This window comes from Heteronotia binoei, chromosome 1, assembly GCF_032191835.1.
Source record: "Heteronotia binoei isolate CCM8104 ecotype False Entrance Well chromosome 1, APGP_CSIRO_Hbin_v1, whole genome shotgun sequence".
Classification (NCBI taxonomy): Eukaryota; Metazoa; Chordata; class Lepidosauria; order Squamata; family Gekkonidae; genus Heteronotia; species Heteronotia binoei.
This window is the reverse complement of record NC_083223.1, coordinates 20,832,713-20,856,466: the sequence shown is the minus strand read 5'-3', so window position 1 is coordinate 20,856,466 and position 23,754 is coordinate 20,832,713. Positions and strand designations below refer to the sequence as shown.

Here is a 23,754-nt window from a genome sequence, read left to right as displayed (position 1 = left end):
TCCCCGTCCTTCGAGGAAGGAGGAAAGCCACTGTAAGGCCAATCCCCCAATCCCCGCGTCGGCGAGCCGGCGGGCCAGTAGCTGATGATCGACCGTATCAAATGCGGCCGACAGATCCAACAATATCAGCACCGCCACGCCGCCTCGATGTAGCAGACCAACACAGCTGTCCTTGAAAACATAACAATGCTGGAGTTCAGTGGGGGCTTTAAGACCTACAAAGGTTAATTTTGGGTCTTAAAGGAATCACTGGACTCAGACTTTGCTCTACTGCTTCAGACCAACATGGCTACCCAGCTGAATCTCCCTTGAATACAGTTATACAGAGAGGCAGAAAATAAACAAGAGAAAAATAAAGCGGCCATTTCCATGCTGCTATATAATATGCACTCTCTGTAAGCAGTGAGCATGTTCCGGGGGCTCCCGTGCCCGGCCATATTTACTCCCACACTTTTCCTTGCCCTCCTCAGCCCCAGTTCCTCTTCCAAATGCCCACTTTGACAGGCCAGAGAAGAAATGGACCTTTTAAAGCCAGCCAGTCTAAGAACAGACATTGCCAAACCTTCCTCAGTTGCTGTCCCATCCTTGATCTTCTGCTTCAGGGTCAGTACCACCGTCTGCAGCTGCTCGAACACCAGGTCCACTTCTCGGTCTCCCATATGCTTCCAGAATGTTCTTGCAGCAACTGAAGAAGAAGGTGGGGGGGGGGAGAGGTATTTACAATAAGAATAGCACTGATATGGCACCCTGAGCGTTGATAACCATTACTTCGGTGATTCCTACAAAGGGTCTATAACAGAGGTCCCCAACCTTTTCTGAGCCTGTGGGCACCTTTGCAACTATGGCACAGGGCGGCAGGCACAACCGCAGAATGGCTGCCACAGGAGGCTGAGGTCTATAAGTTAGGCCAGCTTGGTGATCCCCATATTACAGAGGGAATCTGCGTGTTAACATTTGATAACTTAAGGGTTATGACCAGTGTTCCCTCTAAGCTGAGTTTGCATGAGCTAGCTCACAGATTACAGAGGGAAGGGTGTGTCTGGAAGGCATTGGAAGAACACATCATAGACACATGAAGGCCTGGAAAGAAACTCCCCCCCCCCCTCAAGATTACATGCTCTTCCTTTCTTCCCTGCCTCACTCTCTTGAGAACTTTCCCCTCCATTCTTTTTCCCCAGTGGAAAAATTGGAAATTAAGAAAAATGGACAGTGGGGAAGACTCTTGGAATGGAATGTTTTTTTCCAGGAAAGTTTTAGCTGTCATGTTAGCTGCCCTTTACACCCCGCGACGTATTTCCTAATAACTCCAGAGTTTTGCCTTATTAAAAAGATCCCTTCAATGGATTTTATTTTAGTAATACATGCTTGTACTTTCATTTAACGTGTTCAGATATTTAACAAATATATGTGTTTACATGTTTACTGATATATATGCAGGTTTTGGATCATAAAAATGATCCCTTTTAAAAGAGGGATCCTCGCCTGTTGTCAAGTGTGCAATAAAGCCACAGTCAACCTCTGTATTGTACAGCCACTGACAGTGTTTGTTTTGTTGGTGGATAGCCCTGGATGCACAGAAAGCAGATTGCTTGTAAGGCCATACCAATGTTCCCTCTAGGCTGTGGGATCATGTGAGCAAAAATTCTACTTCGTGAGCTACTGGCATTAAAGTTGTGAGCTACTGCATCAGTTAGCTTGCTCCGGGGCCATTTTTCCTGAGCTAAGACAAAAGTGTGTGAGCTGGGGGTTTAAAAAACTGTGGGCTAGCTCACACTAACTCAGCATAGAGAGAACACTGGGCCAGACCATTATAAAACTTCTCTCTGCTTCAGTGTTGGCACTTGCCACATTTAATTCTTAAAAAAAAATTAAATGGTTTATTTATAAAATGTTTCAACAAATGAAAGGAAAAGGAAAGGTCCCCTGTGCAAGCACCAGTCGTTTTCGACTCTGGGTGACGTCGCATCATATATAAAAATACATACAAAATACATAAAGACATATAAAATACATAAAGACAAAAAAAGTTCTGCCTTTCTTCTAATTGCAATGAACATGCTCAGACAATTTAGGATGCAATCTGATAATCAGTCCCTATGACTGGCACCGTTTGTAATTTATTGGATTTAAATAAAGACAATCATTTTTAACGTATATAGGAAATGGCCCAGCATATAGCTAATGGCCCAATTTTGATAGCATGTCTACTCAGCATCCTACTCAGGTCTATTCAGTGGGGCTTACTCTTAGGAAAGGTTCCTTAGATTTGCATGGTAAGCATCTCATGCATATGATAATTTCATGATCCTTGGAGAAGGACAAAATAAGAACACACTAGACAAATACACGGACAAAGGAAAAACTGTCACTGTGATGTAAGGCTTCAAATCCTACAAATGATCCTTCATTATTCATTATTCCCAGTGGAAGGAAGGCATTTAAAAGGTGGCAATTCATTTCCGTGTGATGGCTAGAGCTTCCTTTGGAGTTTAATAAAGAATGTACTACACATTCATTCATGGGTTAATGTTTTTTTCATAACTGCTCAAATATGTATTCCGTCAACATCTGTATAATTTCCCCCCAAAATGTATAACCCACATTACAAAATGCTAAGTACTGACTGATCCATGGTACTTACAAAACAAAGGGAAAGCAGTCCAAATACCTTAAGAGCCCCATTCTATCTCACACACACAAACCACAGATTTCCTGGATGAATGAAGCTACGACAATGAGTAACCAGGTATACACTCATTTCATACAGTTTTTTTCCCCCTGGCCAATTAAGCTCCCCCAAAACATCCTTCCTTATCTGTACATTCAGATCAGTTTATTACTATTACAGTCATTGACCAGAACATTTTTGTAATTTAAAACAACCTTAAAAGTACCTTATAAAAGTCCCACCAAGAATCTGCATGTTAATATTTGATAACTTAAGGGTTGTGACTCTAAGGGACATCTGTACATTCCAGTGCGGAACTGTTACAACATATAAAATAATACACTGTCCTACTACATGCGGCCACCAATTCCCTCTTCAAAAGCCAAAGCAAATAGGTGCTTACCAATGTTCCCTCTAAGCTGCAGTCTTCTGAGCAAAAATTCTACTTTGTGAGCTACTGGCATTAAAGTTGTGAGCTATTGCGTAAATTAGTGTGCTTTGGGGTCATCCTTCCTGACAAAAATGTATGAGCTGGAGGCTAAAAATCTGTGAGCTACCGCACACTAACTCAGCTTAGAGGGAACACTGGTGCTTACCCCATATTTCAAATACTTCAGTGTAATAGCGAATCACCTGTTAATCTTCAATCCAAGCAAAAGCTTCATAGTCTTAACACTATTAGTACAGGTTCCTTAGTGGAAACTATCCTGTCACCCCATTTAAAGGGACCCATTAACATGTCATTGCAGCTGCATGTAATGACACTTTCCTTTTAAAGAAAAAGCCTCCAGGACATGAAATTTGTGGTTCCCATGTGTGGACCGAAAGGAACTCTTAGTTGTATTTGGATTGCTTCTCCTTTGTTTTGTAATGACCTTGGATCAATGAGTACTTTGAACTATGTAATGTGGGTCATACATTTTTTGTGGAAATTGTACAAATGTTGACAAAAATATGTTTGAATAGCTACAAAAAGGAATTAATCCATGAATGAATTTTAGTGCATTCTTTACTGATCATTTGTAGAATTTGAAGCCTTAAATCCCGGTGACAGTTTATTCTTTGCATTTCTATACACTGTGATCCCCTTGTTTGTTTGTGTTTTCCTACTGGGAAATACAGACAAACCAATTCTTGTAGTGTGGGATGGCACTCTGATTTTCAAATTCACGAACCCAGCTCAAAATAGCCTTAAATTTTGACTAGAGGTTAAATCACATCTGCTAAAGATTTATGCTTACATGACGACAGACAGACTTGAATCTTCAGCACATCATAAGCACACAGCTGGGAATAGGATTGTCAATCCTCAGGAGGGGGCAGGGGATCCCCCAGTTTGGATGTCCTCCTCCCACTTCAGGGTCATCAGAAAGCAGGGCGGGGGAGGGAAATGTCTGGTGGGCACTCCATAATTTCCTATGGAGACCAATTCCCTGGCATAGAATATAATGGTGAACTGATCTGCGGGTTCTGCGGGGGGAGGTTGTTTTTTGAGGTAGAGGCACCAAATTTTTAGCATAGCATCCAGTGCCTCTCTTCAAAACACCCTCCAAGTTTTAAAAAGATTGGACCAGGGGGTCCAATTCTATGAGCCCCAAAAGAAGGTGCCCCTATCCTTCATTATTCCCAGTGGAAGGAAGGCATTTAAAAGGTGGCAATTCATTTACATGTGATGGCTAGAGCTTCCTTTGGCGTTCAATTAGACTTGTCACAACTTTGCTACTAGCTCCACCCCCAAAGTTCCCAGATATGTCTTGAATTGGACTTGGCAACCCTAGCTGGGATGAACTGGAAGTTGCTAAATTCCCCCCAAAGTGTGACACAGTGGTTACTGGAATGTCACCTTAGGAGTTCGGAGACCTGAGTTCTAATCACATGAATAAGAGCAGCTGTGTATTCCTGAGCCAGACCCCTAACCCCGCGGTCTCTCTTGGCTCTCTGATTGGCAGCGGCTCTCCAAAAGTTTTTCCTATCACCTACTTACTGCCCGATGCCCGCCCGCCCCTGCCTGCAAGCTCGCCGGGTGATCTCGGGCTAGCTTCTCTCTGGCCTACACCACAGAGTTGCTGCAATGCCAAAGAGGAAGAACTGCACCCTGAGCTCCTTGCACGAAGGGGCATTTTCTCTGCAAACCACCCCGCGAGAATACCGGCTCTACCTTCCATGGTTCCCTCTTCTCTTCCCGATCTCGCGGCCAAAAACCTACAAGAGCATTCCCCGCCGACATTCCACTCCGCTCTGCGCATGCGCTTAGTCAACTGCGGCGCCGTCCCCAGTCCGGCGAGGAAGGGGGTGACCTAGAGATAAGGAAGCCTAGAGCGCTGCGCACTCATCTTGTCTTCCGGGTAGACAACGATCTCCGGTGTAATTTTGTGAATCCGGATTCAAAGCGCCGCATCCGTGCTTGGACGTGGCTCCAGTTCGGCTCTGGTTTCTGAAAAACCGGGGTTGCATTTTTGCAATCATTCTGTGTTGGACGAGGCGATAGTGTTGTTGTTGTTATTGTTATTATTATATTAATTTTTATCTGGACAATTTATATTCCGTCCTTTCCCAAAAACGGGCTCAGGGTGGATAACAACAATATAAAACAACAGTTAAAACCAGATCAATATGGACAACACAGTTTGATAGATATAGATCAATAATAATTAATAGTATAAATAGTAATAAATAATAATTAATAGTTGGGAAATGGAGGAGGGGGAGAGAGGTGGAAAGAAAGCAACTTTAACTTTAAAATGCATTCTCCAAGCCGCCGGCTGGTTTGACTGGGAGAAGTGATTTAATGTGCGACATCACTGCAAGGTAGGGTTGCCAAGTCAAATTCCAGAAATATCTCAGGACTTTGGGGGTGGAGCCAGGAGACTTTGGGGATGGAGCCAGGAGTAAGGTTGGGAAAAGCATAATTGAATTCCAAAGGGAGTTCTGGCCATCATATTTAAATGAATTGCACACCTTTGAAATTCCTTCCCTCCATTGGAATAATGAAAGATAGGGGCACCTTCTTTTGGGGCTCATAGAATTGGACTCCCTGGTCCAATCCTTTTGAAACTTGGAGGATGTTTTGGGGAGAGGCACTGGATGATATGCTGAAATTGTGGTGCCTCTACCTCAAAAAAACAGGGTCTCCCCAGAGCCCCAGATACCTGTGGATCAATTCTCCATTATACCCTATGGGGATCGGTCGCCATAGGGAATAATGGAGTGCCCAGCAGACATTCCCCTCCCCCCCACCGCTTTCTGATGACCCTGAAGCAGGGGAAGGGTCTCCAAACCGGGGGATCCCCTGCCCCCACCTGGGGATTGGCAACCCTACTGCAAGACTGGGGTTTCTCCTTAGTTCCCTATGGGCAGATGTCGCCTTTTACCACCCTGAGGGCAAACGGGAAAGCCTTCAACGTTAGAGCAGGAAATCTAGCCCGCACACAAAAGAGCCGAGCCCTATAGGCTTGTTTAGCAGTAAGGGGGGAGAATAGTTCTTTGTTGGCCTAAGAGCGTCTCAGCCAATGAGGGCTTACTCCGCCGAGCGGAAAAGGCGGAGCAGGAAGTTTCCTTCTGGAGAGGCGTCATAGGCTCCAAATAGGCCGAGACTGTGTTGGTGTGGTGATGGGACTTCCTTGTTGCCTGTTGTGACGTCGGGTTGTGGTGCTACCGTTGCGGGCTACAAATTGACAGCGACCGTCTAGAAACAAGCCGGACTGCGCGTGGCTAGCCTCGTGTCGTCACTTCCGCCGTGCAAGAAAACAGTAGAGGATGGTGTCTGCTGAGCTCTAACCGTAGGTGTTGCCGCGCGTGCAAAAATGTCATTTGACGGGAGGGCAGCACTAAATGAAAAGTTTAGTCCAAAGTGACACTGCCCCATGTTGCAGGGTGGGGTGGCGGCTTACAACAGCCCTGCAGAGTAGAACTGCTCTTATTGACTTTGAATTATTTATTTACAACGTTTACACCAGGGGTAGCCAAGGTGCGGGTTGGAGCCACATGTGATTCTTTTAGACTTATTGTGTGGCTCTCAAAGCCCTGCCCCAGTGGCTGATTTGTCTCTTTAAATCACTTTGCCAAGCCAGCTGGTGGTTTGGAGAATGCATTTAAAGTTAAAGTTGCTTTTTTTCAGCCTCTCCCTCCCCATTCCCTTATCTGCCTCCCTCCCTCCCTTCCTTCTTTGAAGCCGTCAGACGTCTGACGTTTATCATGTGTAGCGCTTATGTTAAGCAAGTTTGGCCACCACTGGTTTATACACTGCCTTTTTGCCCCCATCAGTTGTTTGGTACAGAAGCCACTACTGAGAGAGGCTGGAAGGAGACACTCCTGCTCTAGGGTTGTCAGCCTCCAGTTGGGGCCTGGAGATCTGGAACTACAGCTGATCTCCAGGCTGCAGAGATCACTTCCCCTGGTCCGACTGACTGCTTTGAAACTGCATGGCATTATATCCTGCTGAGGTCCCTTTCCCAGGCTTTGCCCTCCCAGATCTCCAGGAGTTTCCCAACCTGGAGCTGACAGCATTACACTTCTCTGAGATAATGTCCACTTCAAGCGTTGGCGGCTGTAACTGGTGCTGAACCTTCTTTAGGGCAACCTGTGTTGTAATCTGGAGAGCTGTTTTGCTCTGTGAGTCACATTGTGGGGGTGAAAGTTTTTATTTAGTACATTGTCCTTGGTTTTTCTTCCATGGATCTCAGAGTGTTGTAACATTGTTCTCCCCCTCATTTGTGTGACATAAAAAGTTATTCCTACAGTTGTGGAGTGTGTGTTGCAGATGTCTTTTTTGGGAAAGCTAATCAGCCCAGGATTTAGGAAGCTACCAAACTATCCAGTAACCTCAGTTGCCAGCCTTTAATCTGCCAGATAACAGCAAATATAGGTATTCAGTGTTAATACACTGAACAATAGACCATTTACCAAGTACGTATAACCAGGGCTTTTTTTTTTTTTGTAGCAGAAACTGCTTTGCATATTAGGCCACACACCCCTGATGGAGCCAATCCTCCTGGAGCTTACAGTGGGCCCTCTACAAAGCCCTGTAAACTCTTGGAGGATTGGTTACATCAGGGGTGTGGCCTATTATGCAAAGGAGTTCCTGCTACAAAAAAGCCCTGCTTATAACAAACATCTCTGAACTGCCAATAAGATGCAAATATATTCTGTATTATATAATAGCATATGGTCTGCAGTCAAAGACCAGATATGGAACACAAGAGACTAAGCGTACATATATAACGCTCCAAACTATGAGAAACTTTTCCCTTTAAAAGTTCAATATCAGTGTTCAAGTATGCATACTCAAGTTAAAGTCTCTCAGTTGTGGGAGTCAGCTCCCATACAGATTTCAACAATAATGCATTCAGAAGTGATTCTCAGATGCACAGAGGCTGAGGTTCAGAGAATGCAGTTTTGGATGGTCTCACAGTACAGTTCATTAATGCCTACTGTCTTGAGAGGTAGCCACATTACTGTGTTGTGGCTAATATGCAAAGGGGCTTAGAGCAGCTGAAAAACTAACAAGGCTTTATCTCAGCACTAACTTTTGAGAAACAGAGCTAGTTTTCTCAAAAACTGACAGATGAAGGCTTATGCTGGGATGAAATCTTGTTGGCCTTTCATGTGCCAGTACACTCTGGTTTATTAAAGAGTACTGAGCGCAGCATAACCTCCCTTTGGACAATGAACAGGCTTGTGAAATGGTGTATAAAATTCTGAAGTGCAAGCTGTCACACACACACAGTTTTGTCACTGTAAACATGTGGGAAATGGCGGTGTAATACAGATTCTGAAATATAATTGTGCTTTGGAATGGAAAGGGGTTCCTTCTGCTCTGTGATAAAAAGGTAGTCCCCTGTGCAAGCACCAGTCGTTTTCGACTGGGGGGTGATGTTGCTTTCACGTTTTCACGGCAGACTTTTTTCAGGGTGGTTTGTCATTGCCTTCCCCAGTCATCTACACTTTCCCCCCAGCAAACTGGGTACTCATTTTACTGACCTCGGAAGGATGGAAGGCTGAGTCAACCTGGAGCTGGCTATCTGAACCAGCTTTCGCTGGGATCGAACTCAGGTCATGAACAGAGGGCTCTGGCCTGTTGTTGGACCTCTCAGAGCAACTAGTTGGCCATTGTATGAGACAGGATGCTGGGGTCAATAAGCCACTGGTCTGATCCAGTGGGGATGTTTGGTGTAGTGGTTAAGTGCGCAGACTCTTAACTGGGAGAACCGGGTTTGGTTTCCCAGTCCTCCACATGCTCCTGATGATGTGAGCTTGAGTCAGCCCCAAGTTCTCGCAAAGCTGTTCCTCTCAAGAGCAGTTTTTTGTCAGAGCTCTCTCAGCTCCATCTACCTCACAGGGTGTCTCTTGTGGGAAGGGGAAATGAAAGGATATTATGAGCAGCTCTGAGACTCCTTTGGGTAGTGAAAGGTGGGGTATAAATCCAGTCTCCTCCTCTTCCTCTGTGGTAGTAACCATGGTGGAGTGCTGCTGTTGTTCATAGAGAGGACAGAATGAATGTGTGTGTTTGCTCTGGCCTGTCAGAAGATTTTTTTCCCCAATGGATACTCCAAAGACACCTTGGCAAGAGACAAGGCTTCCTTGGCATGAACAAGGGACAAGGCTTCCACATATGATACCTTCATATGAAATTTTTATCCTGGACAGATTCTTGTTCATCTGTTTTCACTTGTCTTGCGAGAGCCGGTTTGGTGTAGTGGTTAAGTGCAGGGACTCTTATTCTGGGAGAATGGGGCTGATTCCCCACTCCTCCACACGCACCTGCTGGTATGACCTTGGGTCAGCCACAAGTTCTCATAGAACTGTTCCTCTCACGATCAGTTTCTGTCAGAATGCTCTCAGCCCCACCTACCTCACAGGTGTCTGTTGTGGGGAGAGGAAGGGAAAAGGAGATTGTAAGCTGCTCTGAGACTCCTTTGAGTAGTGAAGGGTGGGGTATATAATATCCAATATCTTCTTCTTTCTCTTGCAAGTAGTAAGTGGGTCTTAGGGGGAAGCTCTGGGGAACTCAGGCATTGCTCCATATGGTCTGGAATGGATTATTGAAGGGAGACCTTCCTCCACATTCATTTTTAGAAGACATCACAAGGCAGCCTTTGTGTGAGAGGGCTTTTTGTTAGTGGCATTATATCCATAAGCTGGTAGAAAGTTAGGGGTGGAGCAGCTTCAGAGCTTTATGATTTATTTTACTGCCGGTTAAGCAGTTGTTGTTTTGAAATGTTTGCACAGCGTAGATGTGTTTTTATATTCTGCCATAAAAATGTGTGTGTAAGACACTTTGGATTCCCTTTTAGTGTGCGTGTGTTAAAATTGACCCCGCCCCCCAGACAACCAAATCCCCTGATGGCACCCCAAAACCCCATATCCTGACATCTGGATATGTCAAGTCTGTGTATATTGGGCAGACCTTCATAAATCTCCATAGTTGTTCTTCCCCCTCCCCTTCCCCCAGGCCTGTTTTTACCCTGCAGATCTTTTTTAAAACGAGAGAGCCTAAGACATATTACACGATAATGTTATTTACATATTATTTTCAACTGTATTGTATAAGTTAGACTTATTCTCACTATCCCTTTCTGAGCATCTGATAGCTTAAAACATTTATGCCTCACATTTCTGTCAAAATATCCAACAGCCATATTAATACATTTTAATGGCATCATGTTAGCATATCCTTCCTTGGAGGTTTTTAAACAGAGGCTAGATGACCATTTGATAGCAATGAAGATCCTGTGAATTTAAGGGGAGGTGTTTGTGAGTTTCCTGCATTGGACTAGATGACCCTGAAGGTCCCTTCCAACTCTAGGATTCTGGTTTTATATAGCAGGTTATACCAGCTTTACTTAAATTTGTACAGAATCGTCTCCAACATCAAAGATGACGTATGTTCCTAGGAGCTGCTGCAGTCAGATTTTAAAATCCTCTTTTGACTTTTTTGGACATTTATATTACAAGCAGAATAATAAGGTGTTCTGAATCTCTTTTTGTAACATCACATATCCCAAAAGCTGGCATATCCCAAAAGCTTCTTCAACCCAGAATCCTTCTGTGAAATCAACTTTGCAATGCGATGACAAGTGAGGATCCAGAAGAGCCAATGGTTTTTTGCATCTGCCATTTGAAATGATCGGATCTAATCTACTTTCCCAGTAAGGAGGGAAAGTAGCCAGTAGTGGGTGCAGAAGGTGGGATGGTGAGGAGGAGGAAGTATATAGAGCTTAACATAAGAGCCACATAGGATAAATGTCAGATGTCTGAGCCACAAGACATGAACATCTGAGAGCTGCAAGACAGCAGTGAAGGAAAGCAGGAAGGCAAATAGATGGAGGGGAGGGAGAGGTGGGAAGAAAGCAACTTTAACTTTAAATGCATTCTCCATGCTGCCAGCTGTCTTGGCTTGGAGAAGTGATTTAAGGAGACAAATGCCTTCTTCAAGCCAGCCAATGGGGTGGTGGAGGCTTCGAGAACAGCACAATATATATGAAAGAGCCACGTGTGGCTCCTGAGCCATAGTTTGGCCACCCTGATATAGAGTGTTCGGTTAAACATCAGGAAGGATCTACATGTTTTTTGAGGGGGGGCAAAATTAAAAAAATGATGCCCCCTTATGGGCCCATTCTATCTTTTGGGCCCATAGATAGAATGGACTCCACACCCAATTTGGCGCTGCCAGGGGCAAGAACCCCCTCTGGACCCCCCCCTCCCCCCAAGATCTGGCCCTGCAGGAAGGCTCTCTTTGAGGTGAGGTACTAGATGTTTCCTGAATAACTAATTGTCTATCAGTAATTATGGGAATATGTTCACTGGCACATGTGTGTGCCACGGGACAGGTTGGAAGCTGCCTTTACGAGTCTAGTGACTTGCTGAATGCATGCAGCATACAATGAGCCTTGGAATGGCAAGGATCGCTGTGTAGGGTTGATTCTCCCCCACACACACACGCCACCCCACCCCAGCAATAGTATCCTAGGGAAGGGAGGAAGGATGCCCTGGGGGTTCCCAGAGGCAGCCCCCATTTACAGATGCAGAGAGGCTCCCAGAACCATTATTACCCATGAAGCACAGTCCCTGACAGATTACATCAGGGGTGGCCAAACTTGTTTGACATAAGATCCACATAGAATAAAGTCAGATGTCTGGGAGCAGCAGAACATGAACACCAGCTGTTTTAACAGCTGCAAGACAGGAACGAAAAAAGGCAGGGGGGAAAATAGGTGGGGGGAGGGGGGGAGGTGGAGAGAAAACAACTTTAACTTTAAATGCATTCTCCACATGGCTGGCTTGCTTGACTTGGAGAAGTGATTTAAGGAGAAAAATGTCTTCTCCAAGTTGGCCGACGGGGCAGTGGGGGCTTCGAGAGCTGCACAGTATGTGTGAAAGAGCCATGTGTGGCTCCCGAGCCACAGTTTGGCCACCCCTGGATCAGAGTAACCTTGTGGTTTGTTTTGAGCTGGATGGCTCTGGGTAAAACAACTCATTCCACAACTAAGTCTAAGGTGGGGATGTTACGGATGGATTCATATGATTTTTTTTTTTATGACAGAGCAGGCTTGTCTTGTTTTTAAGTTGGAAATAAAGCACCAGATTGTGTTTCCTGTTGGGGAGGTGGCATGTAATGCTGTGCCAATGGAGGAGAAGTAGAGCTAAATCAACATACCAATGCCATCTTCCTGTCCCTGCTTGTGATCTATTCAGTTGTGTTGGGGGGCCTCAAATGGATTTCCAGACCAGCATCTCTTTCGCCTGGGGATGGTTGGGTTGTTTACATGGCTGTCTGCGTTTGGTGTCTGTGTGTGTGGGGAGAAATAGCAAGTTCTCTGCCCTGCCCTAGATGTCTCTAGCTTGCCCAATCTTGGAAGCTAAGGCGTCATCAGCCCTAGTTAGCATTTGGGCGGGGGGCCACCAAAGAATACCAGGTTTGTGATGAGGAGGGAGGCAATGGCAAACCACCTCTGAACGTGTCTTGCCTTGAACGTGTTGGAGTAAGCAACTCAGCATACCTGGGCACTGCGGGGCGCTACATCAAAGTGCTCATAATGTGTCTTAATGTGAAAGTTGCCTAGGGTTGCCAAGTCCCTTGCAGCCGTAGAGTTTCCCCTCCCAAGTGGCTAGAGCGTCTGGAAAAACCATAGTTTTCCTGGAAATGCCTAGAGTGGCTGCTGCATGATGTCACCGGCATGATGATGTCACTTCCGGGTGACATCAACGCAATATTGGGGGAAGTGGGCTGGCGGGTTGGGAAACCATCGGGCGGGGGAACCCCCACTCGGACTGGGGGCTTGGCAGCCCTAAAGTTGCCTTCTGTCTCCTTCTCCCCTTGTCCTCACACTCACTCTACATGGCCTTCCATAGAGACACATGTGTCTGCAGGTCTCTCCCGTAGAAACAGTGCCCTCACTCACTCACATACACATGACGCTGGGCAAGCTGGCTGTTTGTGGTATGGGATGTATTTTTTAGATTAGGCTTCTCTCTCTCCTTTTAACTGCAACCTGAAATTAAATCTACTTGAATAAATGTAAGTTTTTGCCTTTTGCAATATCCTGCTTAGGAGATTTATTCACTGCGCTCAGTATCTCACTTCTGTGACCGGGCAAAACTCTTATATTAACCATATGTCCTAATAGGAAACTCTACAGGGGTGTCAACCGAATCAGGCCCCTGGAAGGCTCCTATCAGGCCCCCAAGCAACTGGCTCTTGTCTGCTTCCTTCTCCTTCACTTTTGCTCCCTTCTGCATTTCAGCTTGCTTTGCAAGGCTTGCTCAATCACACAGGAGCTACAGAGCAAAACCTTGATTTCTTTCCTTGGTTGAGGCTCCTTCTCCTCCTGGTTCCCTTAGGAGGGAGGGAAACAGCTAGAGCAGGGGTGGCCAACGGTAGCTCTGCAGATGTTTTTTTGCCTACAACTCCTATCAGCCTCAGCCAGCATGGCCAGTGGCTGGGGCTGATGGGAGTTGTAGGTAAAAAAAAATCTGGAGAGCTACCATTGGCTACCCCTGAGCTAGAGCTTCCGTTGCCCAGTTCCCTGGATCCCATGGGAGAAATACAAAGAAAGCACACTGAAGACGAACAAGTGCTAATGTTTTAAGCATGTTTTATTTTAAGGTGTTTTTTTGTTGTTGAAAGTAGCCTCTCATGTTTGTCTGTGTCCTTTAAAAAGTTTATATTTCTGCTACCTAACCTTAAATAGGTAAACACAAAGCCCAGGCTGACATGGCCCGGCAAGGTCTCATTTATGCCAGATCCAGCCCTCATGAGTTTGACACCCCTGCTCTACAGAGTTGCCATAAGTCGACTGCAGCTTGACAGCTCTTTCCAGCAGAACTACAGCAAGCTCTTTATCTTAACTTTAGAATTAATGGGTCAAAAGTCCTCCCAGAGGGAATTTTGAATATCTACTGAGGTTCACAGGTCTAGGACTGAACTGCTAGTGCTGGGGATTCATCATGCAGATACGAGAGAGAAAGATGCTAGAGATCAGTGTCGACTTAGCAATATTCATTAACTCTCCCATCAGGAAGCAATATTCACTCTTTTTTTCCCCAGCTCTCCTAAAGGGAAATGAGTGGGTCTTTCATGGTTGTGAGGGTACCTTCACTGGTCTAAGATGTCAAAGAGAGGCTACTTTCAACAAGTCTATGCCTCAGACTTGGAAAGTTTGGGCAATGAATATACTAATATCCATGCTAATATATACTAATGAAATCTGTTGGTTTCTTAAACCTCATTGAAAATCCTATATATTACCAATTTTGTTTTGGAGTATCTAGGGATTTGGGGAGTGGGGAGAAAAGAGAATGCTACTCCCTGACCTGCATCTTACTTGCCGCTAATCAGGGTTTTTTTTTAGCAGGAACGCTGTTCCGGCTGGCTTGGCACCAGAGGGTGTGGCCTAATATGCAAATGAGCTTCTGTTGGCCTTTTTCTACAAAAAAGTCCTATGCTAAACAATGATGATGTCAGGGGTGTGGCCTAATATGAAAATGAGCTTCTGTTGGGCTTTTTCTACAAAAAAGCCCTATGCTAAACAATGGTGATGTCAGGGGTGTGGCCTAATATGAAAATGAGTTCCTGCTGGGCTTTTTCTACAAAAAAGACCCTTCCCCTAATTATAACATTTCTGTTGCCGTTTCTTACTAAATAATAACATGGCTGATATCACAAGAGCTGTTGCCAGATTCTTGGCTGAAATTGTCAGAAATTATTTTAAGCAGGTTCCATTGTGATTCTTAATCTTATTTTGGCCTTTATGCTTTGGACCGATATATCGAATTGCTTGTTGTCTGGCTGACAAGTTTCTGTATACTTCTTTCTGTTATGCCAATAAAGGTGTGATATTGGATATAACATTTCTGGGTTCAAAGGCCTGAGAAGGTTTTGTGGTTCCCAAGGTACCAGCAGTTGTATTTTAAAAAAGAGCAGAAGAGAAGGAGACATCCCAGCAATGGCCTCGTTGCATGGTAGCTGTAAAAACAAACCAGTCATGTCTTGATCGTGTAAGTCCACAGTTTTTTATTTCCTGCAAAATAAAAATCCATTCGCACGGAGACTGCAGCATTAGCTTGGAGACTTACAGTATCTGTAGTGACGGTTGAATAGTTGATGCAGTTATGGGACTAAAGAAGAAGACTGTAGATTTATACCCCACTCTTCTCTCTGAATCAGAATCTCAGAGCAGCATACAATCTCCTTTATCTTCTTCCCCCACAACAGACACCATGTGAGGTAGGTGGGGCTGAGAGCTCTCCCAGAATCTGCCCTTTCAAAGACAACTCCTGTGAGAGCTGAGGCTGACCCAAGGCCATTCCAGCAGCTGCAAGTAGAGGAGTGGGGAATCAAACCCGGTTCTCCCAGATAAGAGTCCGCACACTAAACCACTACAACAACGAACTGGAGTTAGGAACATTCCTGATTGGTCCTAAAAGATAGGCAAGCATATATTCCCCCAGGTGTACCATTCTGTTCTCTTGTTCCAATCTTTTTTTTTTTTGAAATGTCACTTTAAAATAATCTTTAGCAGTGAGGCTTGAAAGCACTCCAGAATAGAAATCAGCTTTTGCGCTGTATCATGAAAGAGTGTTGATAAATGTAAGTATTCCTGGTGGGGGTCAGTAATTAGGGCTTCCTGTCTTGGATTTTAAAGCAAAAGGAACCTGACCCTGAACCTGGGGAAGAGTGTTTGCTCCATTTCACAGGAACCAGCATGAAATAGTGGTTAGAGTGAGGTTCAAATCTCCACTCCTACCATGGAAGCTGGCTGGATGACCTTGGACTGGTCACACACTCTCAACCTAGCCTACCTCACAGGGGTATTGTGAGGATTAAATGGGAGGAAGATGTAAACCACTGTGGATCCTAACTGCGGTGAAAGGCAGGGTACAAATTAAGTAAATAACTGAATCAGGCCCCCGTTATAGTTTCCACAACCTACTGTCGGTCTGGATAGTGAGATTTGCTCAGGGTGAGAGAATCTGATACAGGCGTTTTATTAGCCAGAGCTTCTCATGGATTTCTTTAAAAGTTTCCACAAGGATTGGTTAGCTAATAGTTGGAAATCACAAATGTTTAAGAGAGCATACAATCATACAAATAGGATTTTTGACCTCCTGCTATAATGCAGGGAAACGACTAGTGCTACTGAGGCAGATGAGTGGCTCTTGACTGCCTTTCTCAGTCCCCCACACACACCGTGGTAACACGCAGGGCTTTTTTTTCTGGAAAAAGAGGTGCCAGAACTTTCAAGAGGGAAATGAAAGAGAAACACACAACTGCCCCTCATGAGCTTTTAAATATTTTTTATTTTCACAGAGAGGTTTCTGAACTCTGTTCTGCTTCGTTCCCGAAGTAAAAAAGCCCTGGTAACAAGCAATAAGAAATAGAGGTGGACATAAGGAATTCGTGTACTGGAACTGAGGGACCCTTGAGGACATTAGCTTCTATAGCTTACAGGGCTCTTAGTACAGGGCCTACTGTAAGCTCTTGGAGGGTTGGCTACATCAGGGGTGTGTGGCCTAATATGCATAGGAGTTCCTGCTACAAAAAAAAGCCCTGGGCTTCTATGTTTTGGATAATGCCTGCCCAATACAGAGACCCTTCCTGATGCGTGTTTGAATTCTGCCCTTCCCAGCTCCTGCCTCTGCTTCCCAGTAGTTGACAAATATGTAGGCTCCAATATCAAAACCTCAGGTTTGCCTGTTGCAGCTTGCTTCAATAAACCGGTCCCAATGATATTCTTTTTAAAAAAAAATTATTTGTTTTGGTGGTAACAGACTAACAGTTAACCCGACTGGAATTGTTAACTTTTGAGGCTTTGCTAAACATGGCATATTTTTAACCATTTCGTCATTTTGCAAAGAGGAAGGTGAGGCTGGCATAGTGAACAATGCAAAGAGATTTGCCATGAAACAAGGCTGGAATTTAACAATATGGTAAAACAATTTATCCTTCTCCCTCCCCCTTGCATAATAAAGCAATATGTCCTCTCCCCCGCTCTGTCTGCAATATATGTTAGACATTCCTGGGGGATGTAAACACCTTTTGACTCCCATCAGATTGTTCATAGCATATTATTTCCTTGCAAAATATTTTAATTTCTCTTTTGTTTAATGAATGTAATATACGATTCTTGCATTCCTGTAATATCTATTTTAAAAGCTCTAGCCAACGAAGACAGATCCAGGCGGGCAGCCGTTTTGGTCTGAAGCAGCAGAACAAAGTTGGAGTCCAGGGGCACCTTTAAGGCCAACGAAGTCTTATTCAAGGTATAAACTTATGTGTGTAAGCACACTTCTTCAGATAGTGAAACAGAATTTCCTGAACCATTACATATAGGAAGAGAGTGCCCCCCCCCTTTCCTATATGTAATGGTTGAGGAAATTATGTTGCACCATATCTGAAAAAGTGTACTTGCACACAAAAGCTTATACCCTGAATAAAATGTTGTGGCTCTTTTTCTAGCAGGGGCTCCTCTGTATATTAGGCCACGCCCCCCGATGTAGCCAATCCTTCAAGAGCTTACAAAAAAGAGCCCTGTAAGCTCTCGGAAGATTGGCTACATCGGGGGGCGTGGCCAAATATATAGAGATGCTCCTGCGAGAAAAAGAGCCCTTCGTCTTAAAGCTGCTACTGGATTCCAACTTTGTTCTTCAAGGCAACAAGGTATATTATTGGTGCCGTGTGCTACTGTTCATAATTAATTTTGAGAAATGTAATAAAATTTAGTAAAAAAATCACTTGGATGCTAGTATAAAAGATCCATTCCAGCCAGGGTTTTCACATGCTGATGAATGACTTTTATTATTGTTTTGTGAGGAAACGTGATATCCTCTTAGAAGGGGGCTGAGATGAAAGTGAGATGAAAGAGCTAGTAACAGAACAGGGTGGGAAGTGAGCAGCTGCCCTTCAATGCTAGAAAATATAAAGGGAAAAGACCCTTGGGTAATATTTGGTTCCTGCCTTTTGTTTTTTTCGTTCTTGCTTATTCTGAGTCTGACTTTTATCTCTGGGTGAAAATGGCTGACAGAACACAATATTTAAATAAAGAATGGGCTGCCTCATGCACTCACCTGACAGGACTGAACCTTGAGAGCTGGGTGGTGTGCAGGGGGGGGGGGAGGGAGGGAGGACGGTGCCGGCTGCTCATTCACAAAGCTGGTCAGACCAGAAACACAGCTGCCCCAGGCAGATCAGAGACAAACCAAGCCGGGGACCTGAGCACTGGAGAAGAGTGGAAATTTACCGAGCCTTTTCTTGCAGGCCCGCGCAAGGGGCCATTGTTTCCCGACCGTCCACAGTTGTAGTTCTCCAAGTTAAGGGTGAATTCTCCAGTCTCTTGGCCCTATGTCTTCATGAGGGGGAAGCAGTAAATGAAAGGTAAATAGAGTCTTCCTTGGAACTGTTGCCAGGGTTCTTTTCTTCTTTTTTCTGAAAGCGCTTCGCTAGGGAATTGGTCTCCCTTACATCTCTGGGCTCAGTAAGTATGTCTTGGCTAGTTAGGCAAATATGGTTAAGAAACAAAAAAAGGTTATTAGTGGTTTTCTGCAATAAGCTTCTAAGTTGTATGCTGCCAGGCATTTTGTGGTCTGTCTGTCTGTCTCATGTTCCCTTTAGGGTGGTTTATCTTGAACTATGCAAACTTCGTTGACAGCCACATTAAAAAAAAAAATTAAAACCACCCATCAGCCAAAAAAAAACTCTGAACAACTCTGAGCTTTACTACTGGCATTATGTAACGCATTGGCTATTTTGCCAAGTATTTTGTGTCCGAGGCATATCTTTTGAGATTATGGTTTAATAGAGCATTCCTAATAAAAAAAGAAAATCTCTTTTCAATGTCATTTGCTTTGGCTGTTTGGTGCTGCAGCCGTTATTTCAAAAAGAAAGCTATGAAAACAGGGACAAACTGCTACGTGTTAGAACAGGGGTGTCAAACTCATTTTGTTATGAGGGCCGAATCTGACATAAATGAGACCTTGTTGGGCCGAGCCATGTTGGGCTGAGCTGTATAAACTTTATAGAGGACACAGACAAAACAATTGAAGATTTAAAAAAAAAACACACCTTAAAACATGTTTAAAACTTTAGCACTCTTTGGTCTTAAAAGGTGCTTTCTTTGCATTTCTCCCATGGGATCCAGAGAACTGGGCAAAAGAAGCTCTGGCTCTTTCTTTCCTTCCCCAGGGGACCAGGAGGGAAAGGAGCTTCAGCCAATGGAGAAAACAGAGGTTTTGCTCTGTAGCTCCTGTGTGACTGAGCAAGCCTTGCAAAGCAACCTGTTATGCAGAAGGAAGCAAGAGAGGGGGAGAAGGAAGCAGATGACAGCCAGTTACTTGGGGTCCTAATGGGAGCCCTCCGGGGGCCTGATTTGGCCCCCGAGCTGCATGTTTGACACCCCTGTGTTAGAATGTGTATTAGAATATAGTTTCTTGCAGCTAGAAATAATGGCTGGGAACTAGGGTTGCCAGGTCTGTGTTGGAAGATACCTGGAGACTTTGGGGGTGGAGCCAGGAGAGGGCGGGGTTTGGAGAGGGGAGGGGCCTCAGCAGGATACAGTGCCATAGAGTCCGTCCTTGAAAGCAGCCATTTCCTCCAGGGGAGCTGATCTCTGCCAGCTGGAGATCTGTTGTAAAAGCGGGAGATCTCCAGGCCCCACCTGGAAGCTGGCAACTGTACTGGGAACTCTGTAACAACTTATATCAGGATTCTGCAAGTGGTGATTTGCTGGAACGAGCAAATACCTGCAGTTCCGGACCTGAAGGGAGTGGAATATGCTCTCCGATAACTTCCCGCAGGCTACGAGCTTGTGAGTATGGAGAAGTCCATCAGGACCTTAAAGAAGCCATCTGTCTTGCATTTCTCTGCAGTTGTGAGAAATATCCAGTTCCACGTATATGCAGCAAAGTCCCAGATACATGCGCTACACTTAGTCTTAACCCCCCCCCCCCCCCCCCAAATCATGATGGTTTTGCCCTGGCTTGCAACTTTCAAACCATTTCTTTACCCTCCTGATTTACTTTTGAAAATCCCCCGCAGAGATGTTGCCTCAACTTCTGTGGATTTCTGAGTCACCATTTCGGTTTCTAAAGCTGCTGCCCCTTTACGATCCAGGGCACCGGCAGCTTAGATTTCAACATCGGACCAGGAAGGAGGCTCGGAAGCGGAGCTATCAAAATAAACCAGGCCGAGCTGGCGTTCGCATTCAAGTTCCTGGTCGCAAATTAAATAGTCCATGTATCGCCTAGGCGATGTGTAGAGACAGGCTGAACAAGTTTCTGCGTCCTCTGGGGTGGCCCATTACCAGTGGCGGCTCTAGAGCATTTCGTGCCCTAGGCAAAACTTACTTTCCCCACCCCTCTGTGTTAAAAGATACCTGGAGGCATGGGGGGCGGAGAGATCTTTCCCTGATTTTGCACCCCCAGGGCTGTAAATGCAGGGAGAAGGGGTTTAAAGTTTAAATCCCCTTCTCTAGAGTGGAGCGGCAGCAGCAGACCAAGGATCCTCCATTCTGTCTAAATAGCGAGTGAGCAAACAGCAAAGCCCGACAAATATAAAATTGTCGTCTTGTTGTTAACTCGTAACCAATTGGTAACTGAAACTGTTGCAAATTTTTTATATCTAGCTTCTAGGAGGTGCTTAATGTATTTGCAAATCGCCATTTGATGGATGGGTTGGTTCCCTGTTGCGTTCGATATCGTGCCAATAAAGGTTATTGTATTATCCTATGCGGCCATGGGATAGAATGGACTCCATACTTTCCTATGGCCGCATAGGATAGAATGGAGGGATCATGCAGCCTCTGCGAAAAGACACTATGAGAGGGAGATTTAAACATTAAACCCCTTCTCTGGTGCCGCGCCACAGAGGTGCCACGATCTCTCCATTCTATCCTATGGGCCCTTAGGAGAGAATGGGCCAATAGGATATAATGAAGGGGGGGGGGAGATCCTCTCCCTGCTTCTGCACCCCTGGGGGTGCAAAAGCAGAGAGAAAGCCGCAGCCTCTCAGGAAACTCTGGAGAGGCAGGGAGGGGGGAGATCTGTGGCTCAGTGGTAGAGCATCTGCTTGGTAAGCAGAAGGTCCCAGGTTCAATCCCCGGCATCTCCAACTAAAAAGGGTCCAAGGAAATAGGTGTGAAAAACCTCATCTTGAGACCTTGGAGAGCCACTGCCAGTCTGAGAAGGCAATACTGACTTTGATGGACTCAGGGTATGATTCAGTATAAGGAAGCTTCATATGTTCAACTCTCCCTGCTTGGGGTGCAAAGGCAGGGAGAAAGCCCCTGCCTCTCAGGAAACTCCAGAGAGCCATGAGGGGGTGGGGAGAGATCTTTCCCTGATTTTGCACCCCCAGGGCTGTAAATGCAGGGAGAAAGCGCCCGCCCCTCACACCTCTGGGGAGTCTCCGGGGAGGTACAGGGAGAGGAGATCCTCTTCCTGCTTTTGCAACCTAGGGGTGCAAAGGCAGAGAAAAAGCCCCCGCAGCCTGCACCTCTCAGGAGAGTCCTGAGAAGCTCAGACAGAATGGGGAGGCAGCCACTGGGTAGTTGCCTCACCGAGTCACGTGAAGAGAGCCCAATTTGACGCACCCAATCTGCCGGCGTGCTAGGCAACCGCCTAGTTCAGGGGTCCCCAACCCCCGGTCCATGGCCTGTTAGCAACCGGGCTGTGAGTTGTATAATTATTTCATTATATATTACAATGTAGTAGTAGTAGTAGTAGTAATAATAATACATTGAATTTATATCCTGCCCTTCACACCGAATTTCAGAGTCTCAGAGCAGCTCACAATCTCCTTTATCTTCCTCCCTCACAAGAGACACCCTGTGAGGTGGGTGGGGCTGAGAGAACACTCCCCAGAAGCTGCCCTTTCAATCACAACTCTGCGAGAGCTCTGGCTGACTCAAGGCCATTCCAGCAGCTGCAAGTGGAAGAGTTGGGAATCAAACCTGGTTCTCCCAGATGAGAGTCTGCACACTTAACCACCACAAAACCGGTCCCTGGTGGCAAAAAGGTTGGGGACCACTGGCCCAGTTTGCCTAGTGGCAGAGCCGGCACAGTCAAATTACTGTGTTTTGCAGAAGCTCGCAACGACCAAAGCCAACTTTCCAGTTGTCTACTAAATTCTCGCATCAAACAAGTGACCCCTCATATCGGCCCCATCGATAGCTGTTCAGTGGCATGAGAAGCTGGTCAGTCATGGCTTCTTCCTCTGTTGTTCAGTTAGTCCTCCAAGCATCTACCACTGGGGAAGTGAATGCACCCACATGAATGAACTCATGGGGTTGTTTTATGCTAGTTATACCATTGACTCATGAAGTATAGAACTGTCTATTCTAACTAGCCATGGCTCTCTAGGATCTTAAGTGGAACTGCCCGATCCTGTACCTCAGTGGTCCTTAACCTTTAATTTGCTGTCAGGCCTCAAGTACGCAATATTATAAAATGCCCCACAAGTGGCAATTTTTTTTTTTTTAAAAAAGGATGTATAAACAACAGTTGAACCCAGGGGTCCCCAGCCTTTTTGAGCCTGTTGGGGGCCTTTGGAATTCTGACATAGCATGGTGGGCCCAGCCACAAAATGGCTGCCACGGGAGATGGAGCCAACCACAACGTGACTGTCACAGTGAAGACCCTTGTGCTGGGTGGTGGCTGCTTGCCAAAGCAATGTCTTAACCAAGGGTGGCCAAACTGTGGCTCTTTCACAATATTGTGTGGCTCTTGACGCCCCCATTCTCCCATCGGCTGGCTTGGAGAAGGCATTTCTCTCTCTAAATCACTTCTCCAAGCTAAGGCAGTTTTTCTTGACTACCACATAGTTTCCAGTCACAATTCAAGGTGCTGTTTCTAATCGGTGGTGGTAGCGAAAAGTGCTGTCAAATTGTGGCCAACTTATGGTGACCCTGTAGGGTTGTCAAGGAAAGAGACATTCAGAGGTGATCTGCCGTTGTCTTCTTCTGCATCCTGACCTTGGTATTCCAAAGAGGTCTCCCATCCAAATTCTAACCAGGGCTGTCGAACTTCAGAGATCTGATGAGATCAGGATTGTCTGGGCTATCCAAGGCAGGCCTTCTGACCTATAAAGCCCCAAATAGTCCGGGACTAGAGGAGCTGAAGAACTGGCTTCCTTCTTCTTTATAAACCTGCCCGATTCCATTAAGGCCACCGTGGTGAAATCCTGGAGAGAACATGAAAAGGAACCTCCAGCCAAGGGGGCCGGTTACTGGTGGACTCCAGCAGGCCGCACTGGCAGAACTCTCCAGTGCCCGGGAAAGAGAGACTTCAGCCAGGCAGCCCAAATGAATGAGCCAAGCTTATTAGGCATTCAAAACACCTTGACTCTTGGGACTAACACGACTTGAGAACTGAGTTTATAAAAATCTGCTGGAAGCGTCGAACATAGAACTTGCAGGGCATGTCTTGCTTATATGGATAATAAATGCCAGTTCCTGGCATTTGTTGGGTTTTGAACTCTTCAGAATGAACACTTTGGTATCTTTGTGTAACTTTATATTACTTCAAAATGAGCAATGAATCTCTCTCTCGTAACGTTGGCTGCATTGATCCTTAGACTGACCAAGCGGTGGGTGGAG

At 45.5% G+C, this 23,754-nt stretch overlaps 1 protein-coding gene across 1 annotated transcript in view; it reads right to left on the bottom strand.

Annotated features, from left to right (window-relative positions):
• The window catches only part of SETDB2 (SET domain bifurcated histone lysine methyltransferase 2), a 47,865-nt gene extending 27,628 nt beyond the window's left edge, over window positions 1–20,237 (bottom strand). The window contains exons 1-2 of the mRNA XM_060259434.1: window positions 20,180–20,237; window positions 563–685 (exon numbers count right to left, since the gene is read on the bottom strand). Of these exons, the coding sequence (XP_060115417.1) occupies window positions 563–685; window positions 20,180–20,237 (181 nt within the window). The remainder of the gene's footprint in view (window positions 1–562; window positions 686–20,179) is intronic.
• Between the last annotated feature and the right edge of the window lie 3,517 nt (window positions 20,238–23,754).